General features: G+C 49.2%; 1 protein-coding gene across 1 annotated transcript; it reads right to left on the reverse strand.

Annotated features, from left to right (window-relative positions):
- Positions 1 to 7,011: 7,011 nt before the first annotated feature.
- Positions 7,012 to 21,917, reverse strand: CHRNB4 (cholinergic receptor nicotinic beta 4 subunit). Its single transcript, XM_049777904.1, has 6 exons — positions 21,849 to 21,917; positions 15,914 to 16,062; positions 14,559 to 14,603; positions 14,345 to 14,454; positions 11,296 to 12,241; positions 7,012 to 7,339 (listed from the first exon to the last, which is right to left on the reverse strand). The coding sequence occupies exons 1-6, from the start codon at positions 21,901 to 21,903 to the stop codon at positions 7,199 to 7,201; spliced, it is 1,446 nt and encodes a 481-aa protein (XP_049633861.1). The 5' UTR covers positions 21,904 to 21,917; the 3' UTR covers positions 7,012 to 7,198.
- Positions 21,918 to 23,116: the final 1,199 nt, after the last annotated feature.

Raw genomic sequence — 23,116 nt, forward strand, 5'->3', positions numbered from 1 at the left:
GCCGAAGCTCCGGGTCACTAGGGGATGGATGGTTGCTGAGGCTGGATGGGGAAGGTTTGAAGATGTGTTTAACTCCTCCGCAGAATGTCTGAAATGTGTTTGATCGTGGGACGAGAACAGAAGTTTAGAAATGTCCTCACCTGGAGCTGTCACAGAAGGTACTGTGTATCTCCCCTGAGCTGCATCCCCATCTACCCCCGGACCCCTGATGCTCCATCATTGGGCCAGGCAGATCTGCCAGGGCCTCTCTGATAAACCCATCAGGACAGGCTGGGGCACCCCCACAGACTTCTTGAGGGACAGAAGCTCAACTGAAGGACCGGTGAGTTGACTTTATTCACCCATGGTAAATGTCTTAAAGATTTTGAAGGAGCCAGAAAATGTAAGACTCGGGGCTTATCTCTTGGGCCCTCATTTAGAGCATTCTCATTCTTCTTAACTTGCTAATTTGATCAACTTTTATGGGGATGGGGAGAGTTCTGTCACACAGTAGGTGCTGAGGGGTGGTGCTGGTGATTGCTTGGATTGGGTACATGCAAGGCAAGTGTCTCCCCCTAATCTCCCTGCTCCAAACAATCTTTTTTCCTCCCTCTGTCTCTAGTTCATTATGCTTAATTTGAAAAGGGCTAAAAATCACTTGTATTCAGAGCACATAAAGAATCCTTAAAAGGTGAGAACATTTAGAGCCGGAGAGAGAGCACAGCGGTGTTTGCCTTGCAAGCAGCCGACCCAGGACCTAAGGTGGTTGGTTCGAATTCCGGCGTCCCATATAGTCCCCCATGCTTGCCAGGAGCTATTTCTGAGCAGATAGCCAGGAGTAACCCCTGAGTACCCCCCCAAAAAATGAGAACATTCATGGGCCTGAACAGCGGTAGGGAGTTTGACTTGCATGCGGCTGACCCAGGAAGGACCTTGGTTAGATCCCCGGCGTTTCATATGGTCTCCCAAGCCAGGAGCGATTTCTTAGCTCATAGCCAGGAGTAACCCTTGAGAGTCACAGGATGTACCCCCCACACACACAAAAAGTGAGAACATTCAAACCACGCCCACAAATGCAGTCACCATGTTTGAACCAGACCAACTCCATAGACTCGTTCTTTTCATGATTCAGATATAAACCAAGCTTTGAAAGATTATGGTTACACTGGCCCATGCAACAGAAAGCTGGCCATCTCCGGAAAAGGGCGGAGCAAATCCTACCCTCTAAAGCCAGGCTTGCCTCCTCCATCACCCAGAATCACCATTTCCCCAATGACCCTGCCTCATCACTGACCCTTTACAATTCCCCGTGGGGACACCAATCTGACCACAGTTTCAGGTACATCTCAGTTTGAAGGAAGATATCACCAGGGCTTTTTGGAGTGAATGTAGGCATTCCTCCTCCCAATCTTCCTTCTTCCAGGAGGCCTGGAAGCTGAGTACATCCTCTAAAAGTCAGAGTATCAGTAATAGTGCCTTGAATTTCTGGACAACTTCATTTGTTTGATGCTGGCATCCCTAATTAGCAAAATGGACAACTAAAAGAACTTACTAAACCCTCTGCCATTGTACTAATGACTTCATTGAAGATACAATAATTTTCACAAATGTGTTTGTTACTATACTTTTTCCTTTTCCTTTTTTTTCTTTTTAAAACTCAATTGATTAATTGGTTTCTGGGCCACACCCAGCAGCACTGAGGGGTTACTCCTGGCTCTCCACTCAGAAATCACCCCTGGCAGGCTGGGGGACCATATGGGATGCCTGGAACCTAATGGGTTCCTCCCAAATCGGCTGCATGCAAGTCAAACACCCTACTGCTGTGCTGTCTCTCCAGCCCCACTTTTTCCTTCCTTCCTTTCTTTTTTCTTCTCTTCCATTTTAGCTTTTCATTTTTCTTTTTAATTTTTTCTTTATATTTTTTAAACAAATATGATTTCACTTATCTGAAAACAAATGTGTTATGATCAACTATGTCAACTATGTGATAAATTTTCTTTAAATAAATAAATTAAAATAAGAAGAAGTGAGAATACTCAAAGGTAATCCTAAAACTGAACTAAGAGGATACACTTACAAAGACTCATTGTATTGTTCATTTAATATGAGGACATTTAGGACCAGAGAGATAATGCAGAAGTTAAGATGCTTGTCTTAGGGGCCGGCGAGGTGGCGCTAGAGGTAAAGTGTCTGCCTTGCAAGCACTAGCCAAGGATCAGGACCACGGTTCCATCCCCGGAGTCCCATATGGTCCCCCCAAGCCAGGGGCAATTTCTGAACACTTAGCCAGGAATAACCCCTGAGCATCAAACAGGTGTGGCTGAAAAACCAAAAAAAAAAAAAAAAAGATGCTTGCCTTACATGCAACTATGGCCATGAATCTGATTAAACCCCCCAGCATTGCATATAATCCCCTGATCATGGCCAGGCATGGTTCCTCAACACCTCTGGGTACAGCAAAAATAATAAAAAGGCCAGAGGGTATATTAGCCATCAGGAAAGATGAAGTCATGAAATTTTCCTATACATGAATGTACATGGAATCTATTATGTTGAGTGAAATAAGTCAGAGGGAGAAAGACACAGAATAGTCTCACTCATCTATGGGTTTTAAGAAAAATTAAAGACATTACTGTAATAAGGCCCAGAGACAATAGAGTTAAGGGTTGGAAGGGTCGGAAGGACCGGCTCACAATTTGAAGCACATCACAAAGAGTGGTGAAGGCTGTTAGGGAAATAACTACACTAACACTAGCATGACAATGTTAAAGAATGAGAGAAGTAGAATGCCTGTCATGAATACAGGCAGGGGCAGGAGATGTGGTGGGGATGTTGCACTGGTGAAGTGGGGGGGGTATTCTGTTTATGACTGAAACCCAACTACAAACATGCTTGTAATCATGGTGCTTAAATATTTATAAAAAAAAGGGCCCGGAGAGATAGCACAGCGGCGTTTGCCTTGCAAGCAGCCGATCCAGGACCAAAGGTGGTTGGTTCGAATCCCGGTGTCCCATAGGGTCCCCCGTACCTGCCAGAGCTATTTCTGAGCAGACAGCCAGGAGCAACCCCTGAGCACCGCCGGGTGTGGCCCAAAAACCAAAAACCAAAAACCAAAAAAAAAAAAATTATAAAAGCAAATAAAAAGGCCAGAGGGATAGTACAGCAGGTAAGGCACTTGCCTTGCACACAGCCAAACTATGTTTGATCCTCAGCATCCCATATGGTCCCAAGTACTGCCAGGACTGATCCCTGAGTGCAGATTGTGGTCCCCAAATGAAAACAACCAAAAATAATAAAATGAGTGCATTTGCTAGATGGTGATGTGACTCAAGTGGTAGAAGGCCCTGGGGAATTCCTCCCTAGGCATCCAAAAACTACAGAGGCTCGGCTGGGCTCAGAGCACTCCGCATGCCAGGATTTCTGGGTGTCTTTGCCTGGTATGTTGGGGCTCTGGGCAGGACAGCTAGCCACAGGCCCCCTGGGCTGACCACCTAGTCCAGGGGTCCAAGGTCCCCCAAACCTGGTGGGTCTTCAAGGACATGCCTGGTTAATTGGGCCCTGGGGGGAGGGGGGGGAGAAATTCCTCCCTAGGCATCCAAAAACTACAGAGGCTCGGCTGGGCTCAGAACACTCCGCATGCCAGGATTTCTGGGTGTCTTTGCCTGGTATGTTGGGGGCTCTGGGCAGGACAGCTAGCCATAGGACCCCTGGGCTGACCACTTGGTCCAGGTGAACAAGATTCCCCCCACACCAGGCGGGTCTTCAGGGCCACGCCTGGTTAATCGGGCCCTGGGGGGAGGGGGTGAGAAATTCCTCCCTAGGCATCCAAAAACTACAGAACCACGCGGGGGCTCACGCCCCCGCGCGTACTTCATGTACTTCATGTATTCAGAATATTCCTTATTCTTATGTTATGTTTTGCATATACAGAATGTTCATTTTGTATTCTGCCCTTTCCCACACCCATACAAAGCTCTTTTTTACTCCTTAACTCTCTAACCCCCTCTCAAACATCACTAACCTACATTACTCTTTTTAACTTCAGTAGTGTACAATCCTAATCACAGTCCAAAGCTGTGCATTGTGTGTGACAACCCCAAACTGTTTCAAGATACATAAAATGGACACGTATTTCTTTAGAATATTTTGTGGTTTTTTTTTGGACAGCTATAATTCTTTTTTTTGTGTGTGTGTGTGTGTGGTTTTTGGGTCACACCCGGCAGTGCTCAGGGGTTATTTCTGGCTCCAGGCTCAGAAATTGCTCCTGGCAGGCACAGGGAACCATATGGGGCGCCGGGATTCGAACCGATGACCTCCTGCATGAAAGGCAAATGCCTTACCTCCATGCTATCTCTCCGGCCCCCAGCTATAATTCTTACTAAATTTTGTCTTATACAGTGATGATTCTAACCACTTTTTATCTTCTCTTTTTGAGCTGTTTAACAAGGAATTTTGGTGGAAGAGTCCCCCAGTTTAATTCTTATGATTGAACCATGTCATGGGAATCATTGGAATTGTTCTTATGGCCCCCATATGCGCCAATAACACCACGTGGCATTGCTTCTTATTTGCATAGGCACATTAAAATGGGAAAATACTATACATACAAATAAGATCCTATCTGATAGAGATTGGAACACACAAATCTTGTAGTGCAGAGGGACCTTACACCCTGAACATTGACATAACGACCTGGCACAGACCTCAGAAGAAAGGGCATAATCCATTCTCCCCTGAACCAGGGAAGCCATCCACGAAACCTCCAGGCTGGTCTATAACATCACCTGGAAGCAATCCTCTACCACGGAAGACCTACACTGCTCAGACTTTGACCTGCTCAAAAGAGACTTCCCTTAACACTGAGAAGACTTAACAACAACAATGACCTGCTTACAGGACAGGGCTCCCTGCATTGCCCTTTGATTGTGAGGTGAAAGGAGAGGACGCTCCACATCCTGACTTCAATGTAAGATATGCAGATTCCAGGATCTTTAATACAGAAACATGATACCAACAACAGAGACTGTGTGAAAAATAAAAGTGTGTTGGCACTACAGACAATGTATTGGATTGGACGATCTAGCTTGCCTGGAGCCTAGACTTGGTCTTGTGCCAGGAAACTTCAGGGGTCTGGTCTCTTTGTACTTAGGCCAAGGTTATTTCTTTCCATGTCCCTCATATTTTGGTGGGCCTATGCAAACAACAATTGCCACTCTAACACCATTTTTACTGTGCTCCTTTGACTCTAATCCTTAAAAAGAACTCACTTAAAATTTGAGGTTAACGTAAGCTAATATGCATGTATATGGAAATGTAAGAAAATACTATGCCTGTAATATTTAAGGAGTTACGTAAGTTTTATGGCTTTAGATTGCTTTGTGTACTGTTAAGAAATATTATAATGTGTTACAATCTGGGGACTTGAGGGACAAAGTAATTGTACATGGATTCTGTCTTATTTATCTTAATGTTCTTTGGCTGAAATTTCAAAGTTAAGATATCAGCAAGGGGACTTCTGAGAATTGTTATGGGTGATTGTCCTTCCACTGTAACTTTACCTTGTCCTCTTTCTTTGCACCCTTGTTCTCATAATTAAAAAACAAAACAAAACAAAACAAAACAATGCATCAACAATACTGTAAAATTGTACACTCTCGTGAGTAAAATAAAATTATTTTAAAAAGGAAAAAAAAAAAAGAAGAAGGCCCTGGGTTTGATTCTGGGCATTACCATTGTTCTCGCATCTCTATTCCAACAGTGATGTTTGTCACCCTGCTGGACTGAATACAGCACCGTCAGGAGCTCCCCCTCAAGAGGGTGAATAATATGATGCCTGCATCAGACCTTACTAAAATGGTTCTTAGGAACTCAATAGTAAGAAAGCTAAATCCAAGCAAAAGAGGGCTGGACAGGTGGTTCAGTACTATTACATGCGTTGGATGTAGAAGGCCTAGTTTGATTCCACAGCATTGCATGGCTCTCCCTGTAAGAACTACTCGGTGTGAGTCCAAAACTGAAACAAATAAAAAGGACAAGAATAATGAAGTATTGGGGATGGAGTGATAGCACAGTGGGTAAGCCTTTACTTAGTATTGCGGCCAAGCCAGGTTTAATCTCCAGTATCCCATATCGTCGCCTGAACACCACCACGAGTGATTTCTCAGCACAGACTCAGGAGTAACTACTGAGTTCCACTAGGTATAGCCCCCAAACAAAACAAAACTAAAAAGAAGCCTTTTACCTTCTCTTACTAAAAAGAAGCCTTTTATTCATTTAAAATGAATAAAGACACATGAAGAAACAATCAACATTACTAGCCACTAGGGAGAAGCAGATTGTTTCTGTTTGTTTTGTTCTTAGGCCACATCTCGGCTTACGCTTACTCCTGGCTCTGCACTTAAGAATCATTCTTGGCAGGCTCCAGAACTGTCTGGGTGCTAGGAATCAAACCTGGGCAGGCCATATGCAAGACAAATAACCTTCCCACTGTACTATCACTTTGGCCCCAGAAGCAAACTAAAACCAGAATCAGTGAGCTAGATATGGTGGAAGTGTGCTCAGAAAGGAATAAGGAATATATATCCGATCAATTTCATTTAACAGGATTAGGAAAAAGTGTTCTTCACCCTCCCACTGGGCACCTTGCATGGGGCATCTGTGAAGGAGTGGAGTTCAGTGCTAAGGGGTAGGGGCACCAGAGTTTGAAGGAGGAAGTGGAGCCACTCACTCATTGAGCAAAAGTTTATTGAGTTTATTGATCTCCCACTGCAGTGCTAAGCCCTGTGCAGGACAGACACAGGTGTGAGGCCAGTTCACACATGGCCCAGAACCTCAGGCATGGAGGGGCGTAGGAAGGTGGCCTGTGGAAAGATTTTAGAAGAGTTAACGAAGGAAGACACCCTAGAGGAGGGTCACGGAAGGAAGGGGGATCTGGAGAGGTTTAGGGAAGAAGGGTGAGCAGATACTTGGAAGGCAGTGGGGACTGGGGGCGCTGAGCGGCAGCCAAGAGGGTGAAGGCAACAGGGGAAGGGGTCTTCCCTCTGCTGGACGAATGAACTACACCAAGCAGTTTCATGCCAGGGTTTCCAAAGGTTCCTCCAAGGCCCAGGCACCCACCCAGCCTCTCCCCTCCCTCGCAGGGCCCTGGGAAGGGCTGTTGATCACAGTTCTCACTATTTCAGACTTGGCAGGGGCCATCATCTTCTCCAACCCGGGCAGCCTAGGGTTGCTCTGGAGGTTTGTGGGTCTGAAAGAGGGGAGGCAGGAAGAGCCCCCCGGTGCCGAGCACACACACGACCACAAACACCCACAGGAAGAGCCGGTCAACCACCATGGCCACATATTTCCAGTCTTCGACCACCTGCAGGTAGAGAGCAAAGTTACAGGGAACCATCCGGGGGCCCCCTTCCAGCCAGATCGTCACTTTGCCCAGTGGCATCATTGGCCTTTCACAACTTGGAGGGGTTAAATCTCAGTGGGTCAGGGGGACACTGGTGCATATCTTCTGTGACCTCCTCCCAGCAGAGCCACAAGAATCTGGGTACCACAGGAAAGTTGAGATTATCCCCCTCACACTTGGGGGACTCTGAAACCAAAATAAATCATAAATAAGGAGTCTGGGGATGGAGGGTCACAAGTGCCTTCTCTCATTTGCACCCCCCATATTCCTGCCTGAGGTTTATCCCAACGAAGGTTTGAGGCCTGTGGAGCTTGGAAGCCTCTGGTGCCTGCAGAGCCCCTGGAAATCCCGCTGTTTAATTTGCTTAATTTGCTCAATTCAGTCCTGTAATTAAGATCCAACTTCCTCCTCCTGCATTATCTAGGTTGTCTCTTCCACCCACCCTTCCCCAGAGTCAGCTGTGGGATGTGGAATTGGCAGAAGCAGAGCTGGCCCCAGGAGGTGGGACCTGTCTGCTCCACTGGCTTGGAAGAGGGACCTAGAAGTCCTGATGCCTGATACCTCTGTGCTATCCATCAGCTCCTTGGAGCAGGCTCCAGGGTAGAAAGTCAGGAGTGGCCGGGCCAGCTGACAGGAGCGACCCAACAGTACCTCCAGGATAATCCTGTATCCCTAGAGCCTTGACACATGCACACATATGCACACACACACACACACACACACACACACACACACACACACACGAAGCTGCCTAGCCCAAGTGTGTGTGTGTGTGTGTGTGTGTGTGTGTGTGTGTGTGTGTGTGTGTGTGTACATGCACCTGCCTTTCCACTTTTTATACTTTTTTTTTTTTGGGCCACACCCGGTAACGCTCAGGGGTTACTCCTGGCTATGTGCTCAGAAGTTGCTCCTGGCTTGGGGGACCATATGGGACACCGGGGATCGAACCGCGGTCCGTCCAAGGCTAGCGCAGGCCAGGCAGGCACCTTACCTTTAGCGCCACCGCCCGGCCCCCTCACTTTTTATACTTTTATGCTATTTACAGAGTCCACTGATTCACAAGGGAAGATGCAGTGCTAAGAGAAACATTCCCTACTGGCTTTGGGCAGGGGGGCCCAACCTGGGTCAGGGAGAAAGCCTCTTCTGTCTATCCAGTGGGAAACTACTGGACCGGTGAGTATGCTGGCTCACAGCAGGGCAAGGTATCTTGAAGACAACAGAAGGATCCATGTCTGGTGCTAGGCTGCCCAACATCTGCTGTGAGACCCAAAACGAGTCTCTCTAAACCTCACTACCCTCTGCAAGCTGAGACCCCGTCTCACTGCAAGGGGCCAGCAATACTGGGAGGGTTGACAGCAGCATGCTGGTAGGCCAGATCTGGCTAATACTGACAATTGCAGGGAGAGTGGGTTCTGCTGACTTCTTTCAAGAGCCTTTTAATTAATTGGGTTAGAAAAAGCAGGAGGCCTCAGCGTGCCAAAGGGGCAGGGAGCGCTCTGGAGAAGAAAACTTCGGGCACATGCTGCTCAGTCAGGGGTCAGGCAACCAGCCCTTCCTGACCCCCACTAGAGGTTGGGTGAAGAAGGCAATTCCTGGATACCTCCATGAAGATCGGGCCAGCGGAGGTTCCCCCTTCTAGGCTGGGGCTTGAAATCTCATGCCTGTGCAGACCTCACAAATCAAGACACAGCACCTTAGACTGGCCATCTGGGGGCTGCTGTAGTTGGAGCAGCAGGACTGCCTGGCTTTACATATACAAGAACCCCAGGGAATCCTCTTCAGGAAGTGAAATCTGATGAACCTCTATGGCTGGATGAAGTGTGTGTAGTCCTCCCAGGTCGGGGCTGCAGATCTGGAGTGGCGAGCCTGGGGCAGGAGCAACACCCTAGTGGCCAGGATAGAACCTGCATCCTACTTGCTGCTGTCAGCAACTCTGCTCCCCACACTGGGTGGAGGAGCTTCTCCCATCTATTCTTTTCCCTCCCTCCAACTAAAGAAGAAACCCCAGCACCTTCCCAGGAGCCCAGACCTGGACACTGGGCAGGAGGAGGCTCTGACAGTGCAGCTGCCTCCATTTCTTGTTTCTCAGGCAGCTCACTGTGCTCTGATAACTAGTTGTCCTCAGCTGGGACTTGTGGAAAGGAGGATGTTTGCATATCAGCCCGAGAGGTGTGCTTCCTTGTCCAGTACAACTGAGGGAAAATTTCCCTCACTCCAAACCCCATCCAACGTTCTATGACTAGAAATATGTCCCCCCAGAAGCATTATTCACTCCAGGAATTTGCCCAAGTACCCTACACTCCAGTACTAATCACTTTGTAGTACAAAAAAAGAACCTGAAAACCTTGAAAATAGATCTACATCTGGGGTCTCAAACTCAATTTACCTGGGGGCCACAGGAGGCAAAGTCGGGGTGAGGCAGGGCCACATAAGGGATTTTGCTTACCGAATATTCGTAATAAAAAAAATTGCATTAGTAAGAAAAAAAATCACAAAAAATCGTATTAAACATTTCCACAAACCGAACGCAACTGCTCGGGGTATGCAAATGTTTAATGCGATTTTTTTCTTACTAATGTGATTTTTATTGTGGTTATTCGATAAGCGAATAATCACAAATACTGTGATTTTTTTTTTGTTTGTTTTTTTGGGCCACACCTGTTTGATACTCAGGGTTTACTCCTGGCTAAGTGCTCAGAAATTGCCCCTGGCTTGGGGGACCATATGGGACGCCAGGGGATCTAACCCCGATCCTGATCCTTGGCTAGCACTTGCAAGGCAGACACCTTACCTCTAGTGCCACCTCGCTGGCCCCGAATACTGTGGTATTTAAAGGCCAGCCTCGGGCCACAAAATGTTGTACGGAGGGCTACAAACGGCTTGCGGGCCGAGAGTTTGAGACCCCTGATCTACATATAATGTGATTGTAACCATCCCAGTGGATCATATATTGCATGTTTTGCTGGCCACGATGTTGTGTTTCTTGACTTCTCAACTCTGCAGTGTCTGTGTGGTGAGCCTGATAGAGGATTGAAGCTACACCTAGTAGATTCATTGTTGCCCAAAGGCTACAGAAGGAAGGCAGCACCAGTCTCTGGGAACTCTCCTGTAGTCTCCTCCTTTGCTTCAGAATCATAGCTGCATCTTGCTGCTGGCTCCAAAGTGAGCAAGAGTTTTACATTGGGGCCTTTCTATCTGTGTAGATGATGGCAGATGCCAGGCTCCCTCCTAGGAACTGATTTTTAGGCTTCTCCTTAACATCCACGGTGTTTTCCAGAATGCAGCCCTCCACCCAGACCCTATTTCTCTGCCTTTTCCTGCTTCCTTTCCTCTCTTTTTTCTATAAAGTTACTGGGGTCTTTGTTCAGAGTAACTATCTTGACCTGGGTTCTTATTTTCATGGTCTGCCTTTTAGGAACCCCCAAAGAAACAAAGGAAGGGGACTTGTACCTCCTTCTCTCCCTCATGCATGAAAATATAATAAAACCTGTTTGTTTTAGGTTCAGATTCTTTGTTTGTTTGTTTTAGCTATATCCAGCGGTGCTCAAGGGTTACTCCTGACTGCACTGAGAAATCGCTCCTGGTAGGCTCGCCACATGGGATCAAACCTGTGTCCATCCTGGGTTAGCCATGTGCAAGGCAAATGCCCTACCATTGTGCTATCACTCTGGCCCCCAGATATGGATTATTTGTTTTTGTTTTTGTTTGGGGGCTATGCCTGGTGATGCTCAGAAATTACTCTCAGCAAGCTCACGGGACCATACAGGATGTTGGGATCAAACTCAAATTGGCCACTCAAATTGCCATTGCAAGGCAAATGTCCTACCCGCTGTTCAATCCCTGGGGTCAGGGAAAGGGAAGCTCGAGGCCCCTCCCATGGATGAGACCCTTCCTGAAGGGGTGGACCACCAACTCACGCTCTGATCTTGGTCTTCACTCCGCATGTGCTGAGCTATGAAGCTGACGCCCTCCATCGCCTCTTGCACCTCCTGCTGGAAGCGCCCAGAAGGTCGCAGCCGGACATCCCCAGGGAGCCCCATGGAGTCCGAGCCCGCTGGAGACTTGGACTCCACAGAGGCAGGATTCACAAAGAACATGGAGTTACCATAGAGGTGGGGGGCTCTGGCTGGGAGGGGCTGGCTAGGCTGGGAGCTACATGGGGGGCCACTGTCTGGACGCTTCATGAAGAGGAAGGTGGGCAGCTGGTGCAGGAAGTAGCGCTGGACCCAGGGCGCCATGCTGTGTGTGCTGGGCGAGCGGTGGTGCACATTGAGCACACACACACTGGTGACGATAGAGAAGGTGACCAGCACCATGGTGAACATGAGGTACTTGCCGATGAGGGGCACATCCAGCGAGGTAGGGGGCACGATCTTGGAGATGAGCAGCAGGAAGACAGTGAGCGCCAGTAGCACCGAGATGCACAGTGTCATCTTCTCGCCACAGTCCGACGGCAGGTAGAAGACCAGAATGGCCAGGGAAGTGATGAGCATGCAAGGGATGATGAGGTTGATGGTATAGAATAGTGGCTTGCGCTTAATGACAAAATCGTAGGTGATGTCCACATAGCTGGGGTCCTGTGGGTTCACTGTCCTCCGCCCTGGCAGGGCCACGATGTCCCACTCGCCACTAGGTGTGAAGTCGTCCATACTGGCTGATGGTGACTTGAGGACCATGTCGATCTCTGTGTGGTCGTAGGTCCAGGAGCGGAACTTGAGGGTGCAGTTCTGCTGATCAAAGGGGAAGTGCTTCACCTCAATCTTGCAGGCACTCTTGTAGATGGCAGGAGGCACCCACATGACACTGCCGTTGGACCACACCAGGGCATTGGTATAGAGGGACACTTCATAGGACCCATCCGCGCTGGGGCAGGACATAAAGCAGAAATTAGGAGACCCACAGAGAGGCCGGTTCTATGCTCTGAACTCACTAAAGCGTTGTGAATCTTTCTGGAGAATCACACACTACTAATCACCCTCTAAAGCAGTGCTTCTCAATTTTTTTCTGTCATGCCCGCCTGGGAAGAAGAAAATATTTTTCGCAGCCTCCCCGCGTGACTGTAAATAGTATCTTTATTAAAAAAAAAAAAAACTTTAGGGGCCAGGCGGTGGCGCAAGAGGTAAGGTGCCTGCCTTGCCTGCGCTAGCCTTGGACGGACCACAGTTCGATCCCCCGGCGTCCCATATGGTCCCCCAAGCCAGGAGCAACTTCTGAGCACATAGCCAGGAGTAACCCCTGAGTGTTACCGGGTGTGGCCCAAAAACCAAAAAAAAAAAAAAAAACAAAAAAACTTTAATCAGCAAAACAAAAATATATAAAATAATTTGAGCTGATTTTTTTAATCAGAGGCAATGTCTGGATTAATGGCTCCAATGAGCACATTTTGCAATGCATAGCTTTTTGAAGTGGGGTTTGAAGCAGGACACAGCGACTCTCAGCTCCAGACACATACAGAAACATAAACTCGGGGCTTAGCTTGTTAGGACAGTGTTTGCTAAGGTCAAATGTGCCCTCCCTTTATGGAGCCTCCTGCCCCCCCTGAGGGCGTGCCCTACCATTTGAGAACCATTGCTCTAGAGGCACCTCTCCTGTCCCATCCACAGAAAAGGAATGCCTCACCTGGTAATCGTGGAGTCGAAAAAGCCTTATCAGTCCAAAGGACCACAGCATGAACTCATTTAAACATAGCAATCACCCAACAGGACTTAGCCTCATTTTACAGATGGGAAAAGCAAGGCCCAGAAAAATCTTGTGAATTCTTCAAGGGCAGTCTGACTAAGAGAGTATACATCTGAGATTTGAATTTAGTCTTTGTTTTGTTTCTGGGCCACATCTGATGATGCTCAGGGGTTACTTTTAGTTCTACACTCAGAACTCACTCCTGGCAGGGATCAAGGAGCCATATGGAATGTCAGAGATTGAACAAGGGCTGGCTACATGCAAGGCAAATGCCCAACTCATTGTGATATCACTCCTGTTCTTGAGTTTGATCTTACTATTCCCACATCACACATGCTCATCATCATCTCTAACTTCCTCCAGTTAAAACTTCACCCAGAAGAGCCAGAGAGATAGCACAGCAGTAGGGCATTTGCCTTGCATGCAGCCAATCCAGGATGGAGGGAGGTTTGAGTCCAGCATCCCCTATGGTCCAGTGAGCCTGCCAGGGAGGATTTTTGAGTGCAGAGCCAGGTGTAACCCCTGACCACCACTGGGTGTGACCAAAAAAAAAAAAAAACAAAAAACAAAAAACCCCAAAAACAAAACAAAAAAACCTAATACCAAATAAATAAATAAATTTTTAAAAGTCCACCTTTCAGGGGCCAGAGCAGTTGTGCAAGTGGTAAGGCCTTTGTTTGCCTTGCATAGGCTAATCTATAGGACGAACCATGGTTCAATCTCCCAGTGTCCCATATGGCCCCCCAAGCCAGAAACAATTTCTGAGCGCATAGCCAGGAGTAACCCCTCAGCATCACCGGGTGTGGCCCAAAAACCAAAACCAAAAAAAAAAATCCACTTTTCAGCCCTGTGGCCTGGAAGGAGGGGGGGAGGACACACACACACACACACACACACACACACACACACACACACACAGCAGGGATGGACCCATTTTGGGAGACTCTTAGTGAGCCAACACACACACACACACACACACAGCAGGGATGGACCCATTTTGGGAGACTCTTAGTGAGCCAACACACACACACACACACACACACACAGCAGGGATGGACCCATTCTGGGAGACCTCTCAGTTAGCCAACACACACACACACACACAGACACACACACAGCAGGGATGGACCCATTTTGGGAGACCTCTCAGTGAGCCAACTGACCTGGCCTGCCTTGGCTTATTTAAGCCTTCGAACAGTCCAACAGGACTTATTAGGAAAAACCAAGACTCAGGGAAGACTTAGTCAAGGGTAAAATTCCTCGGATACTAGCCATTCCCACACTCACTTGTTGTAAAGCACAATGTCAGGCAGCCAGAGGTGCTTGGCTGGGATCCTTAGGATCTTGACATCTTCATAGCGGGAGCTGTTCCATGCTAGGCGGTAGTCGGTCCATTCCTGGGTATACAGGCAGGCCCCATTTTGAGCAGGCCCCTTATCCCAAGGGCCTGCCCTAGAGGAAAGGCTGCTCAGAAGAGTCAGGGACCGTGCGGCACTCTTACCTGTTTCAGCCAGATGTTGGTGGTCATGATCTGCTCACGCTCATTCTGGGAAGGACACAGTGGTCAGTCCAGAGTCAGAAACTTCCTCATTGAGCGCCCTGCCTCCTGGCTGTATGGAGCCTCTGTACACCCTGACTAATGGCTATAGGGGGCCTCGTTGGTACTTCTCACTTGGAACTGTGGGAGGCAAGTCCCAGGGGACTCTGATCCCCTCAAACAAGTCCCCCTCTCCCACATAACCCCCCAACTCCTCAATGCCCTCTACCTCATCCCAAACCCCTTACACATTCCACACACATGCCCATACCCCAAACTCCCACAGCTCACACAAACACTTCCCACAAACCCACATATACCCTCAATACTCCTACCCCCACACCCATACCCCCACACCCTATACATCCTCCCTACTTAACACACCACACGTACACCCTACATAATCCCTCCCAAGTCCCTCCCCACATCTCTCCCCACTACACCACCCACAGACACAAACACAAACAGCCAATCTTTTTTTTTTTTTTGGTTTTTGGTTTTTGGGTCACACCTGACAGTGCTCAGGGGTTCCTCCTGGCTCTACGCTCAGAAATCATTCCTGGTAGGCTTGGGCCATATGGGATGCTGGGATTCGAACCACCATCCTTCTGCATTCAAGGCAAATGCCTTACCTCCATGCTATCTCTCTGCCCTCCCCTCCCACAGCCATTCTGTGTGCTCTTTGAGAGAGGTCAAGAATGTTCTGTTGCTTCAGGAATTTGTAGTTAGAGCTTGGTTACTTGAAGTCAAAGTCTTTCATCAATACAGAAATCTTGGGTTTGTAGGTGACTTCAAACTGTGGAGCTGGAGTGCAGATGTGGGTTGGACCCCTTCCCCCAAGTGTCCCCAACACCCTCAATAGAGTGAGCAGAGGAAAAGGCAAAGAAACTTTGGGATGAAAGAATCATAACTGAGGCATTTGCCCTGCATTAATCCAATGTGGTTTAAATCTGGTTCCCTGAGCACCCCCAGGATTCACTCTTGAGTTCAGTACAGAATAAGCCCTGGGCATTGTCAAGTGTGGCCCCAGCACAAAAATAAAACAAAATGAATAAAAAAGAATCACAGTTTGGGGTCATAGTTGGCCTCTGCAAAGTTAGCATACTACTCAACCTCTGAATTTGGAAAACAGCATCCAAACCTCTTAGGATCTCTTCCAGAAATCTGGGTGATGCCAGGGTGCAAACCCACATGTCCCACCTACATGCCCCGAGTCCTGGTAGGCAGCATGACTACTGGCCACTGCTCTTCCGTGCTGGGCCTCTGAAGACCTTCCCCACCCCTCTGGACGAGGACCCCGGCAAGCCGCATGCACCTACCACACTGATGAGCTGCGCCACCAAGAGTTGCAGTTGAATGGAGATGAGCTGGGAGGAGCTGGTGGCTGGGCGGATCAAGTTGTTGTAGCGGGTTTTGTTGAGCAGGTCATCCATGAGCTTCTCCTCTGCGTTGGCCACACGGCAGAACCCTGGGAAAACAGAATCAGCCCCGCTGGCCTGATTCGGCTCTCTCCTTGCCTGAGAGAGGGCCAGCTGGGGAGACCAGGCACTACCAGGTAGGCCTACCTCTCTGTGAAGACCTGAAATCAAGCATCTCTCTGCTTCCTGATCCATGGTACCCTTCAGTCCTCCGTCCCCTCTAGCAAGGAGTGACCACCAAACTGAGCATCTTCTCTGGCCCAGCTATCCCCATCTCATTCTCTAGCCCTGGTTCAAGCTCACTGGCCTGCTTTGATTTGTAGTGGCTTCTTCCTGGCCTCCCCAGACCACCACCCCTCAAAAAAGTTCAAAGGGATTCAGGCAGAAGACAGACCCACATGGTAACACTGTGCCCTGGTCCAAATGCCTTGTTTGCTCGTTTGTTTGCTTGGGGGCCACACCCACCTATATTTAGTAGTTACTCCTGACTATGCTCAGGAATCACTCCTGATGGTGACCGGGGGCACCATATGGGATGCCAGGAATCCAAGTACGTACCACCTTGTACCTACTGCTGTACTATCACTCCAGCTCAGGGCCCTGATGGTTCTTGGCTCCTCCCCCAGGCCCTGGCTGTCTGCCTTCTTTTTCCACTTCTATCTGGGAGCACTGCTTCTGCCTAGAAATGTTCCTGGGTTCTTTTTGAGCAAACAAGGCCAGACTGGAAGCAGATGCCACTCAGGCCTGTACTGCTGCTGGGCAGAGACACCCACTAAGGGCTGCAGGGTGCAAAGCTTAGGAGCAATGGTGCTTTCACTGAGAATTGTCTGGGGATCCACACTTGGATCTTCAGCATGCAACATGCCTAAAGGAACCAACCAGGGGCCTCACTTGTCAGCAGCCTCTTGTCCTAGATAATAAAAAGGGGAATTTCAGAGCCTGGGCTACGGTTGGAGCAAGTGGCATGCCGATCACATGCTTAGCATGCACTAGACCAAGTTCAATCTCAGGCATTGCTTTGCCCATGAGCACTCTGGTAGCTTCCAAGTCCCACTGGGGTGTCTTGTAATTTCTTCCTCAGTTCCTAAACCCCGAGCTTAAACCTCTCTTAAACCCCAGATCTCTGACTCTGCGGTATTTGGGTCTTCGTCCCCTCTCCCAGATAGGTCTGAGGTAGAAGGGGAGATTCTGAGTGCTCCCATCTTTCTACTCTGGGTCCATCTTGGGTGAATGTCAGGATTGGGCAGCAGAGAGAGATGGAGAGAAGGAGAGGTAGGGCCTTGCAGAGGAAAGATAGTGCTGAGGGAAGTGGTGCAAAGATGGGGGTGCTCAGAAGAACTCGCGCCAGCACAGGGACAGGAAAGAGAGACACTGAGGAGGGGAGTTTCAGGGCTCTGATGACCCCCGCCCTGATGGGGCTCACCATGTCTTCCCCGGTGCTGCCTCTTCTGGATAGAGCAAGTGTGAGGTTGTGAGATGGGTGCGTTGGGGCGACAGTTAGTTGGATATAATGCACTGGGTACAGCCACCCCCTACCCGCTCTCTGCTCTTTCCAACTCGCTGCCTATCTGGAGCGGCTGTGCTGCTGTATTTAGTGGTTGTGTGCAGGCTGCTTCCAGCCCACCTGCAGCTGGAGGCCCTTGGGGGCTGCCCCAGGAATGTTCTATAGAGCCTTGACCTACATTCCCAGCCCTGCACTCAGACCTGACAGGCCAGCTGCAGCTGGCTTCTACAACCAGTCTCTCTGGTACATGCACTAGGGAGGAGCCATCCACTCTGGGGTAGGGGACACAATGGACATCCCCTCACATGGAAGAGGCAGCTCTGGGGCAAATGTGCAGTGCCACAGCCTCATAGCACTGGGGGAGGCTGGCACCCACCTCTCTGCAGCTCCCCAGATACTAGGGCTGCCCTGCAGGCAAAGGCCTATGTATTCTGACTTCAAGCCCACCAGAGCAGCTCAGCTTTGAGCCTGACCAGCCTTTTGGGGCCTTATCTGGTCCCAAGGGGTCTTGTCTAAAGGTGGATAAATATGGGATCCAGAGTTAACTTGACCATTTCCAAAAGTCGGAAAGTATGATCATGAAAGAGATGATCATAGCTGTAGGTGCCATAGGTGGGCACTTTCTTCTTCTTTTTTTTTTTTTTTGTTTTTGGGCCACACCTGGCGTTGCTCAGGGGTCACTCCTGGCTGTCTGCTCAGAAATAGCTCCTGGCAGGCACGGGGGACCATATGGGACACCAGGATTTGAACCAACCACCTTTGGTTCTGGATTGGCTGCTTGCAAGGCAAACGCCGCTGTGCTATCTCTCCGGGCCCAGGTGGGCACTTTCTGTTCATTCGCTTAAGGGAGGTAGATTTCTGGGGGCAGGGGTACAATAATTTGTTTCTCCCCAGAAAGGGGTACGTAGGTCCAATGAACCTGGGAACTTCTGATCTACACATTCTACTCGTTGAGGATGCTGAGATCAAAGAGAGGAAGGAGCACACTTAAAGGTCTCCCCAACCAGTAGCAGCAAAGCTGAGTCTAGAAGCTTGTGTTTTAAATTATTTCTTTTTTTTTTTTTAATGTAATTTTTATTTTGATCATAGTGGCTTACATATTGTTGACAATAATATTTTAGGTATATATTTACATAAAATCAGGGGGGATTCCCATCCCTAAATTGTCCTCCCTACACCTCCGTTTTTGTCCTACCTCCCATTTCCTCTTCCCTCTCCCCCAGGGCGTCTAGAATATGTGGTCCCCTTTGTATCTAACCTACTACTTAGTAGTCTTGCATCAGTTTGGTCTTGATGCCTCCCTGATTTCCCCCTCTAAGTGGGGGCAGGGCTAGCTAGTTCAAGTTGCGTGGTTTTGCCTGAAAAGGTGAAAATATATAAACTGGGGGTAAAAGTCTAATACCCCGAAGATGGGGAGAATCCTTCTAGAGGTTCTCATCATCGATTTGGGAAATGAGTGAGAGAAAGAATGTGAAACACTCCACCAGTACCAAAAGAAGTGTCAAATATCCAGTGAGGACTCCAGCTATATCGATAAGCACCACAAAAGACAGATAAACAAAATAAAACAAAACAAACAAAAACCAAAAACAAACAAACAAAAAAAAAACACGCCGTGGTCTTGAAATAAGAAACATGGCATAGCCCCTCTTGAAAGAAAAGGAAGAGAGAAAAGAAAAAAAGTAAATAAATAAATAAGGATATCTGGGGACAACGATTTCAATAATCACATCCAAACAGAGAAATCGACCAAAATAGCTAGGTAAATAAAAATAATAATAACAATAATTAATGAAGGTAATATATATATACATATACATATACATATATATATAAATGTCCAAGGTTTTGTGGTTTTTTTTTTCCCTTCTGCCCTGGCACAGTAAATATTGGGTTTATTCGAAAAGGAATTCACTTGCCCTATGCGATATGGGGTTTCTCCGTCCTTGGAGTATACTGTCATGGGATCAACTCTAGTCTTTGCTCAGGATCATTTACTCTCCCGGTGGTGGGTTTTTTTTTTTTTTTTTTTTTTTTTTTTTGGTGTGTGGAAGACTTCTGCTCTGTCCAGGGTGATGCAATCAGAGCTCTGTGTTTAGAGGTCTCAGTATCTGTACAGATCCTGAGATGGGACTTATGGTGAAGTCAGTCTTTGTGAATCTAGAGGTTCTGTTACCTCAGTGCCATTTTAATCCGTCTTCTGTGGTTGGTGATCTTAGTCTTTGCCCTGAACCTAGGATGGCATCTAGGATAGCGTCTTTCTTTGTGCTTCCAGAAGCCCCTTTCCGTTACAATTGTCTCTGCTGGACCTTTGGAACTGAGGATCATGCTTATTGTGCAGGTCTTAGTTCAAACCCTAGACTAGGGCTTTTTTATTGGTCCCATAAATTATTTCTTAATTGTTTGTCTTTTGGGCTATTCTATGAGGTACTAGGTGCTGCTCCTGGTTCTTTGATTGGGGATCATGCCTGCCAGTGCTTGGGGGACCATGCAGTGCAGATATCAAACCTGGGCCTCCTGCATGCTAAGCAGGAGTCTCCTTTCTGACCCGAGAAGCCTCTTTAGATGGACAAACTCCTTGCTCAGGCGTTACTTCCCCATCCAGCATGTCCCTAAGTAAGGTCAAAGGGTTGCTCGTACCCATGTATGTGAGTAACTGAGAGCTAGGGTGGGAACGGCCAGCAGCACTGCTGAGGGTCCCAGAATATCCCTAACTATGCTCCACTGTGGGGAAAGCCCAAAACAACATGTATTCAGACTTTCCAATCTGCTGCTTTATGCCTGGGATGTCCAGCAGGTTCAAAATAGAAGGGATGGGACAAGAGAATGGGTGGAAGCTTCTGAGGTAGTTGTGTGTGTGTGTGTGTGTGTGTGTGTGTGTGTGTGTGTGTGTGTGTGTGTGTCAGAAATTCTAGGGGGGGGGCACACAGATAGGGAGGCCACCACTAGGGGTCAACCCAGTGTTTCTGATGAAGAGCGGGCCACCAGCCTGATCAGGATTCCTGTAAAACTACTATCCAGCAAGGAAAAAAAAAAGGGGGGGAGGGGGAGATTAAGGGCTAGAAAGAAAGCCACCCTAGAATCCTAAATTGTGGGAATAGGTATTCAGCCTGCAAAAGCACAAGTGATCTCCAAAACTACAAAGGAAAGCTAGAAATATAACCCCTACTGTTTAGGAATACAAACTACAGAAACAAATAGCAACAATCATCTTAGCAAACCATAGTAAGGCAGAGAAGGCAGAAAAACGGATTTTCACTTGGGGATGGAGTGAGAGAGGTGGGCCCTTAACCTCTGAAGAAAATGGGTTTGTATTTACCAAAAGGCAGCTCTAGATTTTGTTTTCTAAAGTTGAGGTCTTAACTTTTTCCACTAGAATTCACCAGATGTTAAACTGCAGCTTTCCCAACCAAGTGTCAGATCATCTGGATGCCCCCCTCCCCGGCTCCATTTACAAATATTTTTAATGCAGGGGGTCTACTGTGGGACCCAGGAATAGGGATGTGATTCAGAGATGAGCAGCACCAGATCGGTACTTAAGAAACCCTGCAACTGGGGACAGAGCCAGCTGATAGTACAGCGGGCAGGGGGCTTCTTGCGCAATGACCAACCCGGGTTTAACCCCAACACATTTGGTCCCAGAGCCCCACCAGGAGTGAGTACAGTGGGGTGCTACCCAAACAAAAACCCAAACAAAAAAGAAACTGCAACTAGCCATTCCCATATTTGAGTCCCAAATGTGGATGCTGCCTCAGAGGCCAGATGGGCAAAGCGAGGCCCCGATGGGGGGATATTCTGGGGGTCCCAGGGCGCGCCCTAGTCTCGGCCTGCCTTCCAGCATCCCTGTGGTCCCTGTGATGTCCGGGCATCTGGGACCAGCATGGACCCCAGGGGAGCAGAAGGAGTCCTGAGATCTCGGATGGGGACACTGAGGCCAGAAGTATTTCCCGTGGGGCGCCGCCGGGTGTGACCCCAAAACCAACCAACCAAGCCAAACACCTCCCGCTCAGGTGCCAGGGGAGCGGGCTTCTGAGAGCAACCGCGCGGGGTCCGAGCTGGTCAGCTCCTGGCTCGGGGCCCTGAAGCGCGTCTCTTGGGGGTTCGCCCCCCACCACCTCGCGCGTCCCCCCCTCCGGCCTGCGGTCCTCGCCCAGCGCCCGGGTCTCTCCAGGGCCGGACGGCGGCTCTGTCTCCGCCTGACCTGCACCGCAGGGCCCGGGCCCGGCCGCGACTGAAGCTGCGGGGCAGCGCGGCCCTCGCAGGCCCGGACCTGGCCGCTCCCGGCCGCCGGACGTCCCACCTGTGGCGCCCCTGGGCTCCCCAGACACTCACCGCGCGCGCCGAGAGCCGCCAGGGCGCAGAGGACCAGGGCGCGCGCGCTCCCCATGCCGGCCGGACGCGGGCAGGCGGCCACGGTCAGTCGGGGCGCCGGCAGCGCGAGCCCCGAAAGTGACAGGCGCGGCCCCGAAGTGGCAGCTCGGGAGGGAGGCCGCGCCCACAAAGGGGTGGCGAGAGGCCCGGGCGGGCGTGGCCGGGCGCGGGTCCGAGGCCTCGGGACCCGCCTCCGAGGAGCTCAGCCCCGGGCAGCAGGTGGGGACACTGAGGCAGGCACGGGACCCCCCCTGCCCCCCAACCACCACCACCAGGGCGATCCCAGCCGGGCTGGGCAGCGCTCTGAGGTCTGGTCGGGAGGTGGCCAGCGGGAGGCCTTCGGGGCCGAGGGATCTGCCGGCTGGACTTGATCTCTGAGGTCCGGTGCAAGGGAAAGTGCGAGGAAAAACACCCCGAAGAGCCAGCCGGGTGTCCGCGCTCTGAATAGACAGCAAGGTGCCAACCCACAAAAATACAGTGGAAAGGGGGGTCAGGGCGATGGACAGTGGGCTTTTTGCCTTCTACGAGACTGACCCAGGTTCGGGAGAACAGCCTTTGGCAGCCAGGCACCCAGGAGCAATTCTGAGCGCATAGCCAGGAGGAACCCCTGAACGTCACCGGGTGTGGCTCCTAAAACTCCAAAAAGAGTTAAAATTAAAAAGGGGTGAGAGAGGTAGTACAGGGGGTAGGCTATTTGCCTTATATCAGACGGATACAGGTCCAATCCCCAGCATCCCATATAAATCCCAAGCACTCCCAGGAGAAATTCCTGAGCATAGTACCAGGAGTGATTCCCCGAAGACCACCAGGTGTGCCCTTGAAATCTAAATAAATAAGTAAAATTAAGTAAAACTCCCAAAACTTTTAACTAGATAGCAAAGGTGGAAGGCTAGGAAGAGAACAAGAGAGTATGAGAGGAAATTATGTCCTTTCAAAATAACCTTCGCTGGTGCCTAACAGTAAAAGCTGTTTTCAGAATGGGAAACATCAAAGTAACAAAAATAACCTGGAAGGAAGTCTGTGGACCAAATCTGGGGCAGGTTGAACCTTAAAATAAAGAATGATAATAGTAAGGGTGATGATTACTCATTGAATAAAACAAGGGACTATAAAGCTATGTGGGAGCCAATAAATGACTGAAACTTTGATGATAAGGAATCAGGAGATAGCACAGTGTGAGAGTTTTAACTCCAGTGTCGCTGGGTGTGACCCAAGCAACTCAGGGCTTG

Source organism: Suncus etruscus, chromosome 1 (assembly GCF_024139225.1).
Source record: "Suncus etruscus isolate mSunEtr1 chromosome 1, mSunEtr1.pri.cur, whole genome shotgun sequence".
NCBI classification, from domain to species: Eukaryota; Metazoa; Chordata; class Mammalia; order Eulipotyphla; family Soricidae; genus Suncus; species Suncus etruscus.